Genomic DNA, 22,606 nt, shown 5'->3' on the forward strand with positions numbered 1-22,606 from the left:
GCATGCGGACAGGGTCTGGGCTGATTTTCCCCGTTCTGTACCACATATCCCAGGATGGCCAGTTACCTAGTGCTAAAGACACACTTGTCCCTATTATACATTAGATTGAGTTCCTCTGCTGCCTGAAAACAAATGGAAGGTTAATGTCATGGTCAGATTGTGAGTGGACACCTACCAACTGATCCCTTCGCCATGCGGACACTCGGTCCTGGGCAAGCGTGTGCACCCTGTGGGACATTGGGGTTGGCTAGGGGTGTCTCAGAGTTAGCAACCCATCCAGGAGATCCTGGTAGTAGATCATGATCAGGAGGGCGACTTGTCGTACGCCTTCTGCCCGTGCTTGTCGCGATCCTTAATTGTAAGTCAGAAACCCAGGTGGTTGCACGGCCAATCCCGGTTCCGTTGAATTAACTAACAGGCGGAGCTGTATATATATATATATATAAAAATATATATTAGTCTATTAAATTGTGACTAACATCAACCACATTAGACAGAGTCCAAGTTAAATGCTAGTTTTAATAGACAAGTATATAAAGCAAGTTCTTGCCTCTGTGCAAGCCCAGGTCAGAATGGAGGAGCCTAGGATTGGTCGGCTTTATATATGAGGTTGTCAGGTGGTGGTGCTGGTGACCTAGAGGAGTAATAGCATATCACCACAGTATATTCTCCACTTATATAAATGCAGAACATTTATAAAGAAGGGCAAGACAGGTCAGGTGCCTATTCTTTGAAGGTGAAAAGAATGATGTCATTAGAACATAGAACACTACAGCACAGTAGAGGCCCTTATGCCCTTAATGTTGTGCAGACCCATATATTCGTTCCAAACTAAAATACTAAAGTCTTCCTGCCTTGTGACCCTCTATTATTCGCTAATCTAGGTGCCAGTCTAAGGGTCTCTTAAATGCCCATAGAGGGGAGGCAGCACCCACTTTGGGAATCACTATGCGATGTTAACTTTTGGTTTACGGTATCTTGACCTTTTCTCCAGCACGGTGAAGGATGTGAATGTGTCGTAACGGCTCTTTGTCACAGAATTTACAATCTTCCATTCATCTTCACGTCCAACCCAAAACTGTACTCTCCGAATGTGATCTTCCCAGCAAGAAGCCAGTGCAATCCTCTGGTGTTCCATAAATGGAAGAGAGGTATTTCAGCCCCTGAATGCTGCTGTCCTGGTCAACCTGCCCGAAGGTCAGTGCCCACAGAACACCTGTGTAGGATTCCACTATTGTCCTGGGAGTTGGGGCTTAATGGGTTAGAGAAGAACACATTGTCGATGTTGACCACGGCATACCAGGGTTTGTCGCCCCTGCCCGTGATATCCTCCACCAATTTAACCACATCGAAAACGACCGCAGCAAGAGTGAGTAGGGGGGGGGGTGGGGGTGGGGGGGTGGGGAGTGAATTTGTCCAATTTACAGTATCATACACCACGTGCCATTTTTATTACAGACAGGCCAGATTGGGCTGTCTTATCACACCCCCTCATAGAGGAGGGTATCAATCACTTCCCCGATCTCCTTATAGCCCCCTGGCACCCGATCCAGGTGGGTGCAGACTACCTGGGAGGGAGGGGCAATGACAAGAGGAGTCCACCTGGCTGCCCCGACAACAATGGTTGGCGGGAGACCCTCAAATATAAACTGCCCCTTGAGTACATTCATTCCGAGAATGTGGGGGGGTTGGGGTCTCATTGTGACATCATAGCGAGAGAGTAAATATTGGGAGATTGCCATGGTTTCACTTGTCTTTCTGTATTATTGTGTAACAATAAACCCATTGATGACATCACACAGCCAGCAAACCCAGTTGCTGAGACTGCAGTCGTGTTCATTGTGAGGGTTGAACGTGGTGCGAGCGCGTGGCACAGTCTTTGCCGAATACCAGGGCTTTTTGGCCAAGTGAGGCTCACGGTGGTGACGTATTTGAATTACTACATCACACGTCACTGGAAACACCTCGCGTGTGACTTGCAGGAGAATGGGCAATGCCTTGTGCTGTCTACGAGTGGCACGAGTGGCTGGGGAAGAGGAGCAGAGTAGGAGATCCCTCACTCCTCGGAAAAGAATGACGTGCAACTGCTGCAAGAAGATCAGAGGCAGGTGGTTTCATTCCCGAGTTGCTGCGGAGGAATCGTCAGACTTCAACGTCGACCGCAGGGAAGAAAACACGCAGCAGGTACTCTCGGTCACGTGTGAAACCTTCTATGAGGCAATGTCGAAATGAACATAAGTTGTACTGTGTGCACAAGGTTCATTACTCACGTAAACATCAGACACTCATCCTATAAGGAGAGTTTGGTGTTTCGCAGCTAATTACCTCCAATTCAGTGTTGGTAAATCAGTTATGCTTTGTCTTATCTTTTTCCAAAGCATCTACAGATTGGGTGCTTCATTTATTCTGAAACTTAAACAAGGTCTTCAACAAGTGAATCCTACTTGGAATTTATACATTCCTACTTAATAAATGGGTCCAGATAGTCTTATTTTTGTAAATTAAAATGAAAAACATTCTCTTTCCTTTCACAGCACAAAGGATCCCCAAGGTTTAAAGTGTAAATGATAAAACTGGAATTACTGGATATTTCAATAAGAACAGAAAAGGCTGGAAACTCCCAGCAAGTCAGGAGGTGACCAACCTGCTGACTATTTCCAACATTTTCTGTTGTTACATTTGAAGTATAATTATTTTTAATATTTCTTCTGGGAACAATTGGCTGTCAAAGGCAGGAATTAAATTCTCTTTATTGTTTTGGAGTAGGGAGAGTTTAGTGCTTTTTTTAGGAAGGAATATATGGGTTGGCACAACATCAAGGGCTGAAGGGCCTGTACTATGCTGCAGTGTTCTATGTTCTGTGTTTCTGCCATGGTGATTTAAGAGTAAATATTAACCAAGGACCCCCAGAAGAATGTGCCCTTTCCTTTGGTTTCTGCCCTGGAAGAAAGACTGATGAAAGACTGGAGTCCTGGTTTTCTAGCTGAAATCAAAACAAGAGTGTTCTTCGTAAAGATGCACCAAGAATCTGTGGTTTGCCTTTCATCAAATTCAAGTCAGAAACCTCAGCCTTGAGTGTATAGGTGTAAAATCTGAATGTCTCTGGGGATTGACCCTGTGCCATGTGTTCAGTTGCAATGCCTTCAGCAACCCTTGAACCAATGTTCATTGGGCCAATCCTGAAAGGTGTTTTGCCTTGCTTTTTCCAGATACTTTTGTTCTGTTCACTGCCATGGTTCACATGATGAAGATAATGCTTTGCAGTGGATTTGAAAATAGTCATTAAGTTTTAACTGTGACTTTTACCTTCAAGACCACATGCTTGTTCTTGGTAAAATGTTTTTATTGAGTTTAACATATAAGCATACATACAGAAATCTGAAAACCACGTGACAATTCATTCCATTACGAGTAAGGACACGCGAAGAAAACAAAGTTAATGAAACTACATTCAGGATGACTTGTTAACCTCCAAAACAATTACACTCCAACTCCAATCATCCAAAATCAGATTCGCTGAAATCCTCATTTATCCAAAAGTTTACAAAAATTCAAATAAATGAAGATATCCAAAACAAATCAGGAATCTGCATTTATCTGAAATATTTTTCAGAGACAAACTAACCTCTCAGGTTGAAAAAAAAATTATTGCACGTGAAATTAGAACATCGATTGTTCTCGTTTCAGGTAACTCCCTCCCCTCTCTTTTTCTATTCCTTCTTTACCTTCCCCTATTGACTTTTCTCTCCAACTCTCCCATCAAACTGCACACCACTCACTCCCAGCAAGTGGTTAGAAGAATCCCTTGTCCTGCCGTCATCCAGGAGAGCGGCCTCTCGTCAGCAGCCGGTTGGTCACAGCCCTTTCAGATAATCGGAGTTGTAATGTAATAAGAAATAATCTATATGGTGAACCCATTTATTGAAATAAATTGTACAAAACAAAAGAAGAAAAAGAAAACAACTCGAAAAATTAAATCTAAAAAATACATCTAATCTAATGCCTCTCTCTAATCAAGGTTACCTTGCAGACAGAGTAAAATGGGGATTTTTGTTTAAGGTATTGGAAAAATTTAAATTTGGGCCACTCTTTATTGGTTGGGTGAAGGCCTTATATAAAAATCCATTGGCTAGAGTGGTGACAAATGGACAAGTATCTTCTTCGTTTATATTATCTAGATCAACTTGACAGGGTGTCCTTTGTCACCGGCTTTATTTGCTTTGGTTATTGAACCGTTAGCGCGAATGATTAGACAAGATGGTGATATTAAAGATATTAAGGCAAATGAGGAAGAGTATAAAATGAATTTATTTGCCGATGATGCTTTGATATATTTAACAAATCCTACGCAGTCGTTAGGAAGGTTACATGCAAGGTTGGAACAGTGTGGTGCATTATCAGGATATAAGGTTAATTGGGATAAGAGTGAAATGATGCCTTTGACAAGAATGGATTATGCAAACTGCAGATATTGTTACATTTAAGCGGTTGGATAAAATTAAGTATTTTGGGATAAATGTAGATGATAATTATAATCATTTATATGAGTTGAATTATAGACTATTATAGCATAAAATTAAATTAGATTTAAATAGGTGGAAAGATTTACTGATAACTTTAATAGGGCGATGTGGCGGCGCAGTCTCCCATGGTGTATAACGCCACATGGCGGAGCAGCCATGGGAAGATGGCGCTGTCAAGGTTTTCTCCCTGCCTCAAGTCACCTGCCCAGCGCACGCCTGGGGCAGCGATTCTGATATCACAATGCACGAGGTGACTGAGCTTAGGCTGCCCTTAAGCGGGCGCGGGCTGAATTTGAATAAAAACGTCATTAATGGCTTTCAATGTGGTGGCTGAGTCTTTCTTGGTTGTGTCCATCACGACAGTGTTTTAAAATGAATGTTTTCCCCCGTATTCAGTATTTTTGTCAATCAATTACATGTGGGATTCCTAAAAGGTTTTAAGGATTTCCATGTGCTGGGAAGATCTTTATTATGAAAAGGTAAATTGGCAAGAGTATCTATACAAAAATTGACTTGGAGTTTTATAATTACCACATTTTCAGGATTATTATGAAGCGGCACAATTCAAGTTTATTAATAGAATGGTTGGATCACAACAATCTTTACGTTGGGCTAAAATCCAAATGGCTCAGCTTCATGAACAAAGAATGCAACAGTTTATTTATAAATGGAATGCTCAACTTTTCCAAAATTATCCTTTACCGGTGTTAAAACATTTCATGGAAATATGGTATCGGACCAACGTTGCTATTGGTGCTGAGGGCAAAATTTCGGCTAAAACCCTTTGTATTAAAATAAGCTTTGTATAAAAATAAATCACGTATTCCTGAATATTTGGGAAAAGAAAGGTATTATCTTGGCCGAAGATTGTTATGAAGCTGGAAATTTTGTTTCATATCAGTGATAGAATGAAAAAATGGATCAGGTCCATGCTTAGTAACTTTGTTACTAGATAATTTTGGACACAGTTTGAGATTACCTCGAAGGAAGAGATTTGAATGTTCAATTATTGAAGGAGGGGAAAGGGGATTGATTACACAAATGTATGCTTTATTACAAAATAAGATGCCTAAGTCGGATATTTATAAAGTGAGAAGTAAAAGGAAGAAGGATCTGTCGGTTTTAATTTCTCAGGATGATTGGATGACATTATGTGAGGACAGTGTGACTAAGCCAGTAAACGTAAGATAAAGATTCGTTCATTATAATTTTATTCATCAACTTTACTTAACACCTGAGAAGTTGAAGAGGTATAGATTTATCTCTTTGGATATGTGTTTTCAATGTGGGGAATAGATAGGGTCTTTTTTACATTCAGTATGGTTAGGTGATCAGGTGAAACCCTTTCTGAATGGAATTATGGAATTTTTATTGGGACATATGAAGTAAAATGGAGTTTGGAAATGAAATTGGATACATTTCAAATTGCATTTATTCAGTTGGAATAGGCAGTAGCGAGAAAATGTAAAGCTATAACCTGGAAAGATGAAATTGAATTAAGTATTCAGAGATGGCACATGGACTTGCAATCATGTATTCCATTGGAAAAGATAACTTACAATTTACGCCATCCGTCTACCATTTTTGTTAATGTGCGGGTCCCTCTGTGAAATGTATGGGTCTAAATATGTCATGGTTGATTGGTGACATCAAACCCGACTATGATGGTTTGTTTCTTTAGTTTGAGGTTGTAGAGGATGGGAGGGAGCTAAGAGAGGGGGTGGGAGGGGGGTATATATGGGGGAAATTTTTGTATGTTAATATGATGTGTTTTATTATGGATTTTGAATTTGATTTTAAATAAAGTATACAAAAAGAAGGTTACTTTGTAGACCACATGCTAATAGTTCCTTTCATTGTTGTTCAATAACATCTGATCCTTTCCTGCTTCTAAACTGTATTTCTGTGAAATCTCCACACAGCGGCTTCTCTGTGTATTTCCGGCACTACCTGATCCAATGCACTAATTGATAAGGTGGTGTCTGCAACCTATCTTAAGGAAGGCTGAGACGACCACAGATCGCTAGTGATTGTTGTTTACTTTCAAGCAAAGTTGGCTCGGCCAAGGGTTCTTCTCAGATCTCTGAATGTGCAGTGTGACAAGAGTTTTAGAGGTAGCTTGGAATGAATTACTCGAGCAGCTTCCACACACACACATTTGAAAAGCCAGAATTTTAGCAGGATTATTGCATCCTGCTTTTTGCAAAGGAGCAACAAAGTATCCACATACAGCTTGCCTAGGAGAGCATGTGGCGTTAGCAGGCAGAGTTAGAACAGCTTTGCTCTCAGAGAGGGAGGGAGTGAGAGAGAAGGAGTCAGAGAAATCTGTTCCAGAGGGACAAGCTGCCAAACTTTGGAAGGCTGCCTGGTCAAAGGAGAAGACTGATGGTCTGAAAGATGACCTGAAAGAAAAAGGATCATCCGGAGAACCCTGAAGGGGGCAAGTTCTGTCAGAAAGACAGAATTAAGAAGAAATCAGTTGCAGATGCTCTGGAAATGGAATCTCTCTCTCTGAAAACCAGCAAGAGCCCTTCTGAGTGGTAACCATATGTCTGTTAAACACCAAAGCTTGGTGAACTTTGTTAATGCTAATGTATGAGCACTGTTGCAAGAATTGCCTGCAACCAGTGAGATTGGACTGTGATCCAAAGAACTTTTCTAATCTTCAATACACATTACACTCACCTGCACTTAGTATTTGAGGGCGGATTAAGTGGGTTAGGTAGGTTAAGTAATAAGTTAAAGTTCAATTCTGTTTTCATGTTCAAATAAAATTCTAAACTACTTTTGTTTAAATAACCCTGTGTTGTCGTGCATATCTATTGCTACTGGTTTTTGGGATCATCTGGACTCCGTAACATTTTATGGGGGCTCATCCTTTAGGATTTGAACATTGCAGTTTCATGATTTATTAGTTGATTGGGATGTTTTTGCAGGCTATTTTTACAAGCTTACAGAAAGCTTGTGTCTGGAAAAACTGCAGCAATGGATGTTGATACATTTTTGTTACAACCATCACCTGCAGAACTGCAGAAGGTGAGAAAATAGGAAGTGATGGCTATTTCTGAGGCATTGAAAATTGTTGAAGTTAAACATTGGATGAGAAAAGTACAAACGTAGAGGATTATAATAGTGAAATATTACATGTGAAGGAAAATTTGTTGAGGAAGACTCACAAAAGGACATTCCAGAATAATAGGCATTTTCAGAGAGCTCATGTGGACCAGATTAATAAACCTGTTCATGAGGTTAGGATGGAGCGGGATAGTAGGGCTGAAATAAAGTCTGGAGAAAATGTTCAGAAAAAAGATGAAGGAAAGGTAGGAAAGGACAGAACTTCTGTATTTATATGCCATTTGTGTAAGAAAGCTGGTCGTGTGACTGTCTAGTCTTGAAACAGAAAAGGTAAAAACAGGTTTAACCAGAACCATGTATACAGAAACAGTGGAATTTAAGGAGAGCAGAGGTGCATAACCTGATCAGTAGGTCATGGATGTTTTCAAGCCTTTTGTGTCAGAGGGCTTTGTCTCAATAAAGGAGGGAGAACCACAGGTTCCAGTTAACATTCTTAGAGATACTGAGGCTGCTCAGTCATTGTTGTTAGAAACCGTTTTAACTGTGGATCAAAGGACAGACACAGAGGAGACAACTTTGATTAAAGGTGTTGGAGATGAGGTAGGGTCAATATTGCTTCACAAGGTTGTGCTAAATTCAGAATTAGTCAAAGGAACTGTTGTAGTAGGAGTTACCCATGCAAGGTGTCTCGTTTTTGCTGGGGAATGATTTGTCAGAGAATAAAGTTGGGTCAGTTTTAAGATTGACAAATTGGCCTAGTAAGGATGTGGTTAGAGAGGATGGTGAGATATATCCTGCATGTGCGGTAACTAGGTCTGTGACTAAGAAAATGATGACAGCTGAAGATGATCCAGATGGGGGGAGTCACGTGATGGAGTAGTGGCCGGTCAGGGAATTCCAGCCCTCTCCGGAAAAGTTAAAAAACGCACAAAACACAAAGGTACAAGATTAAAATTTAAAACAAAGTAAAAATAAAGGTGAGAAGAAAATGGCAGCGAAGAGAGAAAAGTCGAAAACAACGGGAAGAAGAGAAGAAGAAAAAACGTCGGAAGAAGAAGGTGAAGGCCTTACCTGTCCGAGGAGGCCCGCCGCGGAGAGAGAAGCCCGCTCCCTCAGGTCAGTGGAAGTCCCGGGCTCGGGACTACAAAAATGGCTCGCAGAGCCGAGTACAAGTGCGCAACCGCGCAAGAAAAAAAACACACTGACGGGAGGGGGAAACAGCTGCGGAGTCGATCTCCACAGCTGAGAGAGACACCTGCAGCACAGCAGCTGGTGCAGAACAGAGACAATAACGACAACAAGAAAGAAGAAGGTAAAAAGAAAAGAAGGAAACAACAGATGGTCAATCCAGAGGAAGAAGAAGAAGAAGAAGAACAGAAAGAAGTGGAAGAAGAAGAGAAAGGCAAGACAATGGATGTATCTTTTTTCAAAGAATATATGGAATCAGTGAAAGAATGGCAATTACAAGAATTTAATGAGGTAAAAAGAAGAATTAAGAATGCAGAAGAAAAAATGAATAAAATTGAAATGGTCATATCAGAGATAGGAAAAAGAGTGGAGAATGTGGAAGAACGAGAAATAATCGTAGAAATGGAAGTAGAGGAAAAAAGAGAAATTAGAAGAATCTAATAAAAAAGTTAAAGAGGCACATGAGCTGTAAGCTCAGAAGACAGATATAATGGAAAACTACATTAGAAGAAATAATATAAAGATAGTGGGCCTTAAGGAAGATGAAGAAGGCAAGAATATGAGAGAATTTATAAAAGATTGGATCCCCAGGGTCCTAGGAAGACCAGAATTACAGGAAGAAATGGAAATAGAGAGGGCACATAGAACATTAGCCCCGAAACCACAACCGCAGCAAAAACCAAGATCCATTTTAGTAAAATTTTTAAGATATACAACAAGAGAAAATATATTGGAGAAAGCAATGAAGAAAATAAGAGAAGACAAAAAGCCACTGGAATACAAAGGTCAAAATTTTTTTTTCTATCCAGACATAAGTTTTGATCTCCTGAAGAAGAGGAAGGAGTTCAATACAGCAAAAACGATCTTATGGAAAAAAGGATATAAATTTATGTTAAAGTACCCAGCGGTACTTAAAATAGTTATTCCAGGGCAACAAAACAGACTATTCTCGGATCCAGAGGAAGCACGAAAATTTGCAGAACAACTACAAAACAAGCAGAGAGATGAAGACATGTAATGAGAGTAAAAATGACCACGAACTATATGTATGTGTGTATATGGGTATATGTATGTATATATTATATATATAAATATATATATATATATATATGTAGATGTGTATGTATGTGTGTGTATACATGAATGTATACGTATTTAGAGGAAAATATATAGAGTATAGATAAGAATTAATAAGGGAATGAAAGGGAATAGAGGGAATTAAAAGAGTGACCTTTGTTACATATGAAAATTGAAATCTTTTCCGGGGGGGGCTGGGTGGGGATGAGTTACGGTCACTGCAAAATCAGTTGACATTTGCGAGTGAATTCGCAAATCCAAATGGAGAGGGGAGATGTGTTTGCCCAACAAGAGATAAAGGGCAACTCAGGAGGGGGAGGGGAGAATGGGGTTAAAGAAGTTTTAAATAGGAGAATAAGGAAAATGTTTGATGTTTTAGAAATGTTGTCTTATAAAGTGTTCAAAACAAGAAAACAGAAATGGATAAGAAGGAAAGGTGATGATGGAGAAATGGAAAGGGAAGATAAACAAAGTTTGAAATGGCTACATTGAACTATATGACTTTAAATATTAACGGAATACATAACCAAATCAAAAGGAAGAAACTGCTAAATTTACTGAAAAAAGAAAAAATTGATATAACATTTGTGCAAGAAACACATTTAACTGAATTGGAGCACAAGAAATTAAAGAGAGATTGGGTAGGACATGTAACAGCAGCGTCGTATAATTTAAAAGCAAGAGGAGTAGCTATATTAATCAGTAAAAATGTACCAATTAAAATAGAAGAGGAAATAATAGATCCAGCAGGGAGATATGTAATGATAAAATGTCAGATATATTTGGAGTTTTGGAATCTACTCAATGTATATTCACCTAACGAAGAAGATCAAAAGTTTATGCAAGATATTTTTCTGAAGATAGCAGATACGCAAGGGAACATATTAATAGGAGGGGATTTCAACCTTAATTTGAATTCAAATATGGATAAAACTGGGAAAAAAATTAACAGAAAGAACAAAATAACCAAATTTATAATTAAATCGATGCAAGAAATGCAACTTTTGGATATATGGAGGAAACAACACCCAAAGGAAAAGGAATATTCATATTATTCGGGTAGACATAAAACATACTCAAGAATAGACCTATTCCTGTTATCAGCTCGTAAGCAAGATAGAGTAAGAAAAACAGAATATAAAGCAAGAATATTATCGGACCATTCACCCTTGATATTGACAACAGAGTTAGAGGACATCCCTCCAAGAATGTATAGATGGAAATTAAACTCCATGCTACTTAAAAGGCAGGATTTTAGAGAATTCATTGAAAGACAAATTAAAATGTACTTTGAAATAAATACGGAATCAGTGAAAGATAAGTTTATACTATGGGATGCAATGAAAGCGTTCATTAGAGGGCAAATAATAAGTTATGTAACCAAGATGAAGAAGGACTATAATCAGGAAACAGAGCAGTTGGAAAGGGAAATCTTCTTTTCTTTGGCTTGGCTTCGCGAACGAAGATTTATGGAGGGGGTAAAAAGTCCACGTCAGCTGCAGGCTCGTTTGTGGCTGACCAGTCCGATGCGGGACAGGCAGACACGATTGCAGCGGTTGCAAGGGAAAATTGGTTGGTTGGGGTTGGGTGTTGGGTTTTTCCTCCTTTGCCTTTTGTCAGTGAGGTGGGCTCTGCGGTCTTCTTCAAAGGAGGCTGCTGCCCGCCAAACTGTGAGGCGCCAAGATGCACGGTTTGAGGCGTTATCAGCCCACTGGCGGTGGTCAATGTGGCAGGCACCAAGAGATTTCTTTAGGCAGTCCTTGTACCTTTTCTTTGGTGCACCTCTGTCACGGTGGCCAGTGGAGAGCTCGCCATATAATACGATCTTGGGAAGGCGATGGTCCTCCATTCTGGAGACATGACCCATCCAGCGCAGCTGGATCTTCAGCAGCGTGGACTCGATGCTGTCGACCTCTGCCATCTCGAGTACCTCGACGTTAGGGGTGTGAGCGCTCCAATGGATGTTGAGGATGGAGCGGAGACAACGCTGGTGGAAGCGTTCTAGGAGCCGTAGGTGGTGCCGGTAGAGGACCCATGATTCGGAGCCGAACAGGAGTGTGGGTATGACAACGGCTCTGTATACGCTTATCTTTGTGAGGTTTTTCAGTTGGTTGTTTTTCCAGACTCTTTTGTGTAGTCTTCCAAAGGCGCTATTTGCCTTGGCGAGTCTGTTGTCTATCTCATTGTCGATCCTTGCATCTGATGAAATGGTGCAGCCGAGATAGGTAAACTGGTTGACCGTTTTGAGTTTTGTGTGCCCGATGGAGATGTGGGGGGGCTGGTAGTCATGGTGGGGAGCTGGCTGATGGAGGACCTCAGTTTTCTTCAGGCTGACTTCCAGGCCAAACATTTTGGCAGTTTCCGCAAAGCAGGACGTCAAGCGCTGAAGAGCTGGCTCTGAATGGGCAACTAAAGCGGCATCATCTGCAAAGAGTAGTTCACGGACAAGTTTCTCTTGTGTCTTGGTGTGAGCTTGCAGGCGCCTCAGATTGAAGAGACTGCCATCCGTGCGGTACCGGATGTAAACAGCGTCTTCATTGTTGGGGTCTTTCATGGCTTGGTTCAGCATCATGCTGAAGAAGATTGAAAAGAGGGTTGGTGCGAGAACACAGCCTTGCTTCACGCCATTGTTAATGGAGAAGGGTTCAGAGAGCTCATTGCTGTATCTGACCCGACCTTGTTGGTTTTCGTGCAGTTGGATAATCATGTTGAGGAACTTTGGGGGACATCCGATGCGCTCTAGTATTTGCCAAAGCCCTTTCCTGCTCACGGTGTCGAAGGCTTTGGTGAGGTCAACAAAGGTGATGTAGAGTCCTTTGTTTTGTTCTCTACACTTTTCTTGGAGCTGTCTGAGGGCAAAGACCATGTCAGTGGTTCCTCTGTTAGCGCGAAAGCCGCACTGTGATTCTGGGAGAATATTCTCAGCGACACTAGGTATTATTCTATTTAGTAGAATCCTAGCGAAGATTTTGCCTGCAATGGAGAGCAAATATAGAAAAAGAATTAGCAATGAAGGAAGATACAACTAAAAGTAGAGAATTGGCAGATCAAAAAATAAAATATGAAACACTACAAACATATAAGGTGGAGAAGAACATAATGAAGACAAAACAGAAATATTATGAACTAAGGGAAAAAACGCACAAAATCCTAGCATAGCAGCTTAAGACAGAACAAGCTAAGAAAATGGTATTGGCATCAAGGAAAAAAGACAAACAAATCACATATAATCCAACGGAGATCAATGAAAACTTTAGAGAATTCTATGAACAATTATACCAAACTAAAAACGAAGGGAAAGAAGGCAAAATAGATGAATTTTTAACTAAAATTGAACTACCAAAATCACAAATAGAGGAATAAAATAAATTAACAGAACCATTTGAAATAGTAGAAATACAAGAGATAATAAAAAAAAACTACCAAATAATAAAACACCAGGAGAGGATGAATTCCCAATAGAATTCTATAAAACATTTAAAGATTTATTAATTCCTCCCCTCCTGGAAGTAATCAACCAGATTGACAAAACACAAAGCTTACCAGATTCATGTAAAACAGCAATAATTACAGTAATACCAAAGGCAGGGAAAGATCCACTCGCACCAGCATCATATAGACCAATATCATTACTTAACACAGATTATAAGATAATAGCTAAACTAGTAGCAAACAGATTAGCAGATTATGTACCTAAAATGGTAAATCTAGACCAAACTGGATTTATTAAAAAAAGATGCACAACAGACAATATTTGTAAATTTATTAACTTAATTCATGCAGTAGAAGGGAGTAAAGCGCCAACAGTAGCAGTTGCTTTAGACGCAGAGAAGGCCTTTGAAATGAAAGGGGAGGGATTAGACGAAGGGGCCCGAGAAATGAAGGCAGTGTTAGGGAGACATGAGCAGGGAAATGATGAAGCGGAATTCCGTCGATGCCCGTGTGTGTGTATAGGAGGCTGGTCTTTAGTATTTTCCATCCTTTTCGTATTGATCCAAGGCTGGGCAAGACCACGTGTTGCCCATGTGCATATTCCGATGAAATGGTGTGGAATGGCCCCTGTTTATAAACAGGCATCTTCCACTCAAGTGGTTTCACATCCTCCTCAATCCCAAGGGTTTGCAAATAGATGAGGGAATATGGAATTGCTGCCAGGAAAGTACAACACGTCTTCAAACTAACAGGATTTTGCAATTTGTAGGAAACAACAGAAGATCACCTACAAAAACATAAGAAGACAGTAGGTGATCTTCTGAAATGGTTGGCAGTCGAGGGTCACTATGGAGTTCATATCACCGAAGACGAATTCTACGCATTAGGTGATGGTTTCCAGATGGAGGAAGAGGACGATGCGATGGGGTCATTTGCTGAGATGGGCGAAAGACTGAATGACCACCAGCAAGGCCTGAAGGTATGAACACTTCCAGGTGTTTTGGATAAGTGTATATTCGAACAATTGTAAAAATATTTTGGATTGGACTTTTCATCAGAACCTCTGATCAGTACAGATTTGATGAAAGGCGACTGACTAAATTTCACTTAAATAATGACTAACACAATTTCCAAATAATGTTGAATTGAATTTTGACGATCTTCTCCCAATCCTATTCAAAGATCTAGCAGATCCTCTTTCTAACTCAGTCCTACTTTCTGTTCTTTGCTCTGGCCCAGTCACGCAAGTGATGAGAGATGACGGGAATATGATTAACTCACTAGTGAAGGGGCAGTGATTGACGATGGTCACAGAGGCCCTTCACTAACAATCTCACCATGGCAGCTTCTTAACAAAAACTCTTCACCTCAGTAATGCTGTATTCTCAGATAATGTGGATCTTGATGTTGTAAAGGGAAGAACCTCCTCCCCTATTTTGATAACTCCAGCACCCACTCATGTGATTAACTCTTTATAACCCATTGAATGGGCCATGCAAGCTATTCACAACCAAAAAGGGTTGAGGAAGCATACACCACCGGAATGAATTCTGGCGTAGCAACGTCACTGTTCGTCCACTCAACCAGGCCAGATCCTTGTGCAGATCTAGGGATTGGTTTGGAAAAGAGAGTGAGTAAGGCTACACCCCCTCACTACCACAATTTTCCTGTTGTTGAGGCAACTGTTGGTGACAGCAGGAGCAGAAAGACTCATCCCATGTTTCTCCAGGGGCTCCCTCAATTCTGATGTGTGGTAGCACCATTGTGCTAAATGGGATAGATTCAGAATAAATTGACAGCTGGAATCACAGTGGCCAAAAGGTACGATGGGCCTTTAACATTTGCAGCAGGAAAGTGTTACTTACCATCGTTAGTTCTCCCATTACAACCAAGACAAGTCATCACCATGGTTTAATAGGGAATGCAGATGCACATGAGGTGCCAGACTGATAATCTTACAACACTGGACAGTGGGCAGGCAATGCAGAAAAAAAAATAACATTCCAAAGACAGAATTAACCACTGATGAAATTTGAGCTCTGTCGTCCTTCCGGCTGGGTCATGAACAGTAAACAGGAAAAGAGGGACCAAGGGTCTCCTCATTCTCAGTGGTGGTAGGCCTCAGCTTCTGAATAACAATGTTGGGGTTAAGACACTTTCTAGCATGTTCCATCAGGTTCTTCCGACACCATCACAGAAATCACTTTCACCCTATTTGATTTACTTAGGAACACCAAGTGCAGCAGACAAATAGGACCAGACTCCATCACATTCGAAGTACTGGAGAAGTTCAGTCTAGATTTTTTTGCACCTCTTGTCACAGTTGATCCACTGACATCCTTCTGACAAAGTGGCAAATTCTTCAGGTACCTGGTCCATCTACCAAAAGCAGGACAAAGCCATACTTTATTTAATCAGCTGCCCGATGGGAAGTGTGTCGCACACACTGTGACATAAAGTGGCATTGTTCACCAATAACCTGCATAATGGTACTTCAATTGGGTTTTGTCACATGACTCCAGGTCTCCTTCTCACTGTGGTCCTAACATGGACCAGCCACTTTGAGTACTGTGATAACTAAAACAGATCAGAGGCTACCTGTCAAGCAGTAGGTGGCGAACCTTTGCTCCGCACTTGACTGGATGAGCACAATTCCCAAAGGGCCCAAGGAACTCAACAGCAGAGCAAAGCAGTTGGCTTGATTAGCCCTCCATTCATTCTCTCCACTGAGGTAGTCCTGTATTCTATCAACGGAGTGAACGACATCTACTCGACTCCAAGAATATGTCCAAAGAGGAGCCTTCTGACATGGAGAGGGACGTGCATTAGGTCCGTAGGAACATTACTACCTGCTGATTCCCCTCCACACTCCTCTCCCTTCTAACTGGGAAAGATATTGCCGTTCGTTCAGTTTGGGCCCTGGCAGGGACACCTGCATCTTGAAGCACTAATGTGAAAATGATAATTACCCAGAATGTTTTCACTCAAATGGGGATAGATTTTCACGTTTGTCATTCCTTAATATGCAGTGCTCAAGTCAGATTTTCATCGTTAAAAAAGAGCAAAGATCTTTAAACATTTACCAATTGATGTTATCTTCTTTTCGTAAAGCATTGCTTAACATGTATGCAAATTATTGCCCTGTGTGTGCTTGACAGCCTGGTTTGTTTTGGAATAAGGCGACTTGAATAAAGTCTTGTAAAGTCCAAAGGATGTTGAACAAAATGGTAAAGATCAATACAATAAAGTCACCGTTATGTCTCTGTGTGGGAGGCTTCTTAAATAACTTAGAGATGCAAGATTCAAATAGCAGAAGAGATTTTACTTATTGATGCCTTCCACCATGCCAGGAAATGTTCATACTCACATAGACATGCACCCCACATTGGTGCACGACATTTACGACAGTGAGAAGGGTGTGTTATCTCGTCAGGATCATGTGAACTCTTTTGTAACTTCCTAGGAATACACCCTTCTCACTGTGGTAACCGTCGTGCACTACTGGGGGGCACCTATACATGAGTATGAGTGTGAACAGTTTCCTGAGATGGTGGAAGGCATCAGTAAGTAAACTCCCTTCTGTTATTTGAATCTTGCATCTTTAAGTTATTTAAGAATCCTCCCAGGTAACACGGAGACAGAACATGTTGGCAGTGGTCGGTCTGAGAGAACAAGAATAAAACTATAAAATGGATTGGAAGTGACTGAAATCTGAAGGGGAAGAAGAGAAAAAGTACACCTGGAAATGAATGGCTGGTGCAACAGCAGTTCACCCAGTGATGGACGGGAGGCTGAAGACATGGTTGAATCGTTTAAAACGTTTCAGCAGATGTACAATTTAGCAGTGAAAAGCTATTTTAAAAATGCAACAGCGAGGAGAAGGTTAGTTCTATACATGTCTGGACAGGGGAGCCAGGCCGTGACTTATTTAATAGCTGAGAGCTTACGGGGTGGAGAAAAATGATCCAGAGCAGATATTTGCAAAGGTTGTTTCTCACCTTGAACTCAGCTCTAATCCTAGACTTGAATGCAATGAATTTCAAGGTTTTGTGTAAGAGACTGATGAGACTGTTACTAACTTCCTTACTACACCAAAAATTAATGCTGCAAAATGCAGATGGAAGGATATAGAGGAAAGATTAGCTGATCCACTAATATGCCCATCCTGAAGTGCAAAAGTCTCTTCTAGGGAAGGATAGCTTGAAATTGGCCAAAGACTCTGACACAGCCAGAGTCTTCAAAGCCACGAGGACGCAAATGAAATCCCTATCAATGCAGACCCACCCACAGCAAAGAGAAGGAAGGGTTGATGCTATAAAAAATACAATCAGAAAAGTGCCACCCCCAGGACCTGTAGGAAGGGCAGCGGACAACACCCCTCCGTGACCAAAATGATTGCCCCGCATACGGTTCTGAATGTGGAGCCTACGGCATAGCAAACCACTGGGCGAAGATGTGCAAGTCTGGCGTGAAGGAAACAGTGATACCAGTGAAGAAAAAAGACAAGAAGATCCACCATCTCTTAAAAATGTTGACACACTCATATACATAGACATCCACCCCACAGTTACTTCAGTGAGAAGGGTGCATTCTTACACAGTTACAAACTAGTTCACATTCTCCTGACTAGATCACAGTCACCTCTCGTTAGATTTCACGTGTTCTCTTTTACATCATGAAAGAATATTAAATCCCTGAATTGAAAGTTAAGGATGAGATCATTCAAATGACAAAAGTTTAATGTGCTTAAGTTTAAATAAAAGTAAGTCTGTTTGACAGGGAAGGGATTGTGTACAAATACTGAAGGAGAGGATTTATTTTCTTGTCAGTCAAATTAAATATGGAATATATTCTACTCCATCTCAGCAGGATTCATCCTTTGACACAAGCAAAGAATTGTAGATCAAGGTAGTTGATTAAACCTCCGAAAGCATAAAACCATTTAGATTTCTGGACTTGAAGTACGTTTCCTGTGTGTATTTAAGGGTGTTTTGGTACCCTGATTTTTAATAAATTGGGAAACCTGAATATTTTATTTCAATTGCAAATGCAATAAATAGAAACCTTACCTCCCCCAAGACAACTTGGAGCAATAAAAATGAACCTAGGATTGTTTCTTTTCTAGGAACATCGCCAAAAGTTGTCCCAGAAAGAGCAAGAGTTGGTTTTGGCCATAGAGGCAGCTCAGACTTTCCTGGAACAAAATGTCCAGGACCCTTTGCGAGACGAGGAAGTTGCACTGCAGGAGAACTTGAATGTCTTGATGGAGGAGTACGAATCCGCTTTATCAAGTGCAGATTCTCAATTAAACGTGATTGAGGATCTGCATCTAGAACTGCAGAAGTTCCGAAAAGGTGAGGGAAAGTATTCATTTATTTTCCAGATTACTATAAAATACTATTTACTGAGAGTTAAAAAGAATTCTAAGTAAGACAACTGAAAGCTACATGTGGTTTGGAATAACCCCAACTTGTAATTATTACAGGATCCTGTCAATGTGTCAAAGTCTATATAATCTGGTATTATTTGATCATTTTGATTATTTCACCATTATATTCCTTTAAACAGATCATGATGAATTTGAAACATTAATGATTCATTCAGAAAAGGAACTACAAAAAATAAAAGCTGAGGAATTTGACTCCACGTCATTGACATTCAAACTTAAGAAGCAGAAATTCCTCTTCAATGATCTTCAGTTTCTCAAAGGGGATCTAAGATACCTCAGACGATCTTGGAAAAGTCTCTTCGATGCTGCCTTTCTCTTTGAAATCAGGAATGCAATTGAAAGCTACAAGATCCCAATTGATCCTGATGCCATAAGCCAACGTGTGGAGGAGACGGTTGAAAGCGCCGATGCTCGCTTCAACGCACTTCGATCAGAAGTATGACATATCTCCTTTTTTTTGACTAATAGCATTTAAACTCCAATTTTACTTTAGATCAGTAACATGAGAGCATTTTGATAGACTGAGCAACTTGTGTAAGTTTTAGTCTTATAAGAGTGGCTCTGGAAAAGGTTTGCGGCTGTGATTAATAATACCCATGAAGAACAGGAACAATGATCAAATCTTTCCAGTATTGTGGAGCTCTCTTGGTGGCCAAACTCACTCGAGTTGGACAGAGACCACTGCAGAAAATAAGTCATGAACTCATTTCCTTTTAATAAAATCAAATGTCGAACAGATCATAATTGGTGAAGATTTTCCAGACTGGCCTCCCACGTGCATTTGTCACTGAACACGGTGTAATGTGTCCAATCCACAAAGGTCACCTCGCTGGCTCAGTATGTCCTAAACCCAAGGGTTAGGCTTGAATGGCATAACAGAAATGCAGAGTGTTCGGCTGGAACAAGCCCAGCCCCAAAAGAATTTCTGTCTAATCTTCACTGACACACTAAATTTGTGAAGGTTTTCAATGCTTCTGATATATTCCTGACCATCAGTTTATTTTGAAAGCAAACTCAAAATATTAATTAAAAGATTTATTGACATAACAAGAAAATGGAACAGTACGGCAGGGTAACAGGCATTTCACCTTTGGTGAGGAGTGAACATTGCCTTTTTGTCTGTGACCCTCAAAAAACTTGATGCAGGGAACAAAAAAATGATAGTTGGCATAAGTAATGGACCAGTAATGTATCGCTTGACCCATTTTGGATCGATTGGACACTCGATATTTGATCGCGTCACAAAATCGTACATTTTAAAAATCCACATACTCATTCATTTCTTTCACTCTATAGTGCATTGGACTTGGAATCCGTCTTAGCACCAAGGTATTTGAACAATGGCAAGAGAAGGCAGATGAGCTGCGTTTGTGGCTAGAGAGAGTAGAAAGAGAAAGACGAATGGTTCAGCTGGAGGCCATCCCTAATCCAGAAATCTTGCAGCAAGAACTTGAAAATATCATGGTAAATTAAAGTTGTTATTTCATAAATCACTGTGTAATGTTGCTTATTCTAATTTACGAGTAGAATGATGAATGCTTTGAAATAATGATAATGTGCACATCCAATAACAGTGGTTAAGGCCACATGGGAGGTTGTAAGTTTGGCACCTGAAATAGGAAGTTGAGCTCCATTCATTCCAACTTGATCAGGTTTTAATGGGAGCCTGATGAAGATCCAACAGCCAATTTGCTTCCAGATGGTGGGGGCGAGATTGGAAACTGTAACAAAGAAGCCAAACAGTTCTGCTCTCATTGTGTGTCTATTTTCAGTATGGGTTTCCTCAGACCTTATCCATGTTTAATGGGGGCCTAAGAAAATGGTGGCAGAATTTTGGACGACCTCCAAGATTATAACAGCAGAGCAAAAAATCTCAGCAAATCATTAATGGGATCATCAGGTGCAGAGACGATAACTCCATAGATGGGGGTTTCAGGAACAGGTGAAGGGGGGTGGGAGGAAAGTGGTGATTTGGAGCACATTTGGAGGTAAGATTTGTTTGCAAAGTGGCAGAGATTGATTTATTCCAAAGAAGTATTCGAACCATAGAACCTTACAATATTACAGAACAGAAACAGGCTCCTTTGGCCCTTCTTGTCTGTTCCGAACCCTTTTTCTGCCGAGGCCCTCTGACGCACCTAGTCCATAGCCCTCCATACCTCTCCCATCCATGTACCAGTCCAAATTCTTTTCAAATTAAAAATTGAGCCCACAGTCACCACTTCAACGGACAGCTTGTTCCACTCTCCCACCTCTTCACTCTGTGTGAAGACGTTCTCCCTCATGTTCCCCCTAAATTTATCCCCTTCACCCTTATCACATGTCCTCTGGTTTGTATTTCACTTGCTCTCAGTGGAACAAGCCTACCTATATTTACTCTGTCCTCCACATCATTTTAAATCTCTCTCTCAATTCTTCCCTCATTCTACACTCCAGGGAATAAAATCATAACCTGTTTAACCTTTTCCTACAACTCTGCTCCTGACGTCCAGGCCACATCCAAGTCAATCTCTGCACAATTGCCATCCTTCCTGCAGTTAGGTGATCCAAACTGCACACAATAATCCAAATTGGGTCTCACCAATGAAAATTATACTTTATCCTTTGATTGATCAAGGTCAATGTGCCAAAAGTTCTCTTTGCAACCCTATCCACATGTGACACCATTTTCAGAGAATGAGGTGTCTGTATTCCCAGATCCGTCTGTTCTATCGTACTCCTCACTGCCCGACTGGTTACCATGTATGTCCTTTCTTGGCTTGTCCTTCCAAAATGCAACACCTCACACTCATCTGCATTAAATTCCATTTGTCAGCCCATGTTTCCAGCTGGTCCTGATCCCTCTTCAAGCTTTGAAAACCTTCTTTAGTGTCCACAACACCTGCAAGCTTACTCATCCAATTTACCCCATTATCATCCACATAGCCTTCCTGGTTTCTTTCTTGAGGTTTTTTCTTGCATTTTCTATACTCTTCAAGCACCTCATTTGCTCTGTGATGTCTATACCTGCTGCACACCTCTCTTCTTCCAAACCAGATTCCTAAGCCTGCTAATCTTGACAGGAACATGCAAAGTCTGTACTCTCCAAATTTCACCTTTGTAGGTCTTCCACTCACCCCGCACATACTTTTCCAGGTCAACACCTTCTCATTCCTTTCTAATTTCCTCAAATTGGCCTTTCTCCAATTTAAAATCTCAACCCGAGTCCCAGACCTATCCTTTTCTATCATTAACGAAACTAATGGCATCATGTTGACTGGAGTTGATGTTTGAGGAATTGGAATTTGCATCAGAAAGACAAATCAGAAAGTTTTGCTTTATTGAGGTGGAGGGCATTTCTGGTCTTGCAGTCAGAGAAAAATCGGACCATTTATTGCAATAATGGCCTGGGATTGATGGTCATGGAGAAAAGCTGTGGGCCATTAAGTGCTCGAGAGAATAGGAGTTGCAAACGGGTCGGATTGCTGAGGGAGAACACATATTTACCTTTGAAGGATGATGGATTGGGGAGAGGGGTCATCTGGAGTAAAAGTAGACAGGCAGAAAAACGATAATGCAGAATAACCCTCTGCAGCCAAATCTATGTCCATTAGTGGTGAAAAGCCAAATGAGTTCTTCAGCATTATTTTATCAATGCTGATGTAAATCTAAGCATCAGAACATTTTTAAATATTTTCTTGTGACCTTGATGGTTTGCAAGGGGACTTCAGGGCCGGTCAAGAGATGTAGACAAGATAAAGATGATGAGCTCAACAGCATCAGAAAATGCTCAAACATCAGGCGTATTAAATACGTCGAAGCATTAATGAGTAATGAGTAATGATCAATAGAAAGTTTGATCTGGTTGTTTGAGAAAATTCCA

General features: G+C 40.7%; 1 protein-coding gene across 3 annotated transcripts in view; it reads left to right on the plus strand.

Annotated features, from left to right (window-relative positions):
- Positions 1-1,814: 1,814 nt before the first annotated feature.
- The window catches only part of LOC138750440 (microtubule-actin cross-linking factor 1-like), a 31,721-nt gene continuing 10,929 nt past the window's right edge, over positions 1,815-22,606 (plus strand). Inside the window, exons 1-5 of one of the 3 annotated variants that reach the window (XM_069912480.1) lie at positions 1,815-2,184; positions 14,065-14,274; positions 18,421-18,649; positions 18,864-19,180; positions 20,041-20,208. In XM_069912480.1, the coding sequence (XP_069768581.1) occupies positions 1,987-2,184; positions 14,065-14,274; positions 18,421-18,649; positions 18,864-19,180; positions 20,041-20,208 (1,122 nt within the window). In that variant the 5' untranslated portion in view covers positions 1,815-1,986. Of the gene's footprint in view, positions 2,185-5,449; positions 5,706-6,572; positions 7,064-14,064; positions 14,275-18,420; positions 18,650-18,863; positions 19,181-20,040; positions 20,209-22,606 lie in introns of those variants that run through there. The other 2 variants (XM_069912481.1, XM_069912482.1) reach the window with 2 other exon arrangements.

Source organism: Narcine bancroftii, unplaced genomic scaffold, assembly GCF_036971445.1.
Source record: "Narcine bancroftii isolate sNarBan1 unplaced genomic scaffold, sNarBan1.hap1 Scaffold_149, whole genome shotgun sequence".
Lineage (NCBI taxonomy): Eukaryota > Metazoa > Chordata > Chondrichthyes > Torpediniformes > Narcinidae > Narcine > Narcine bancroftii.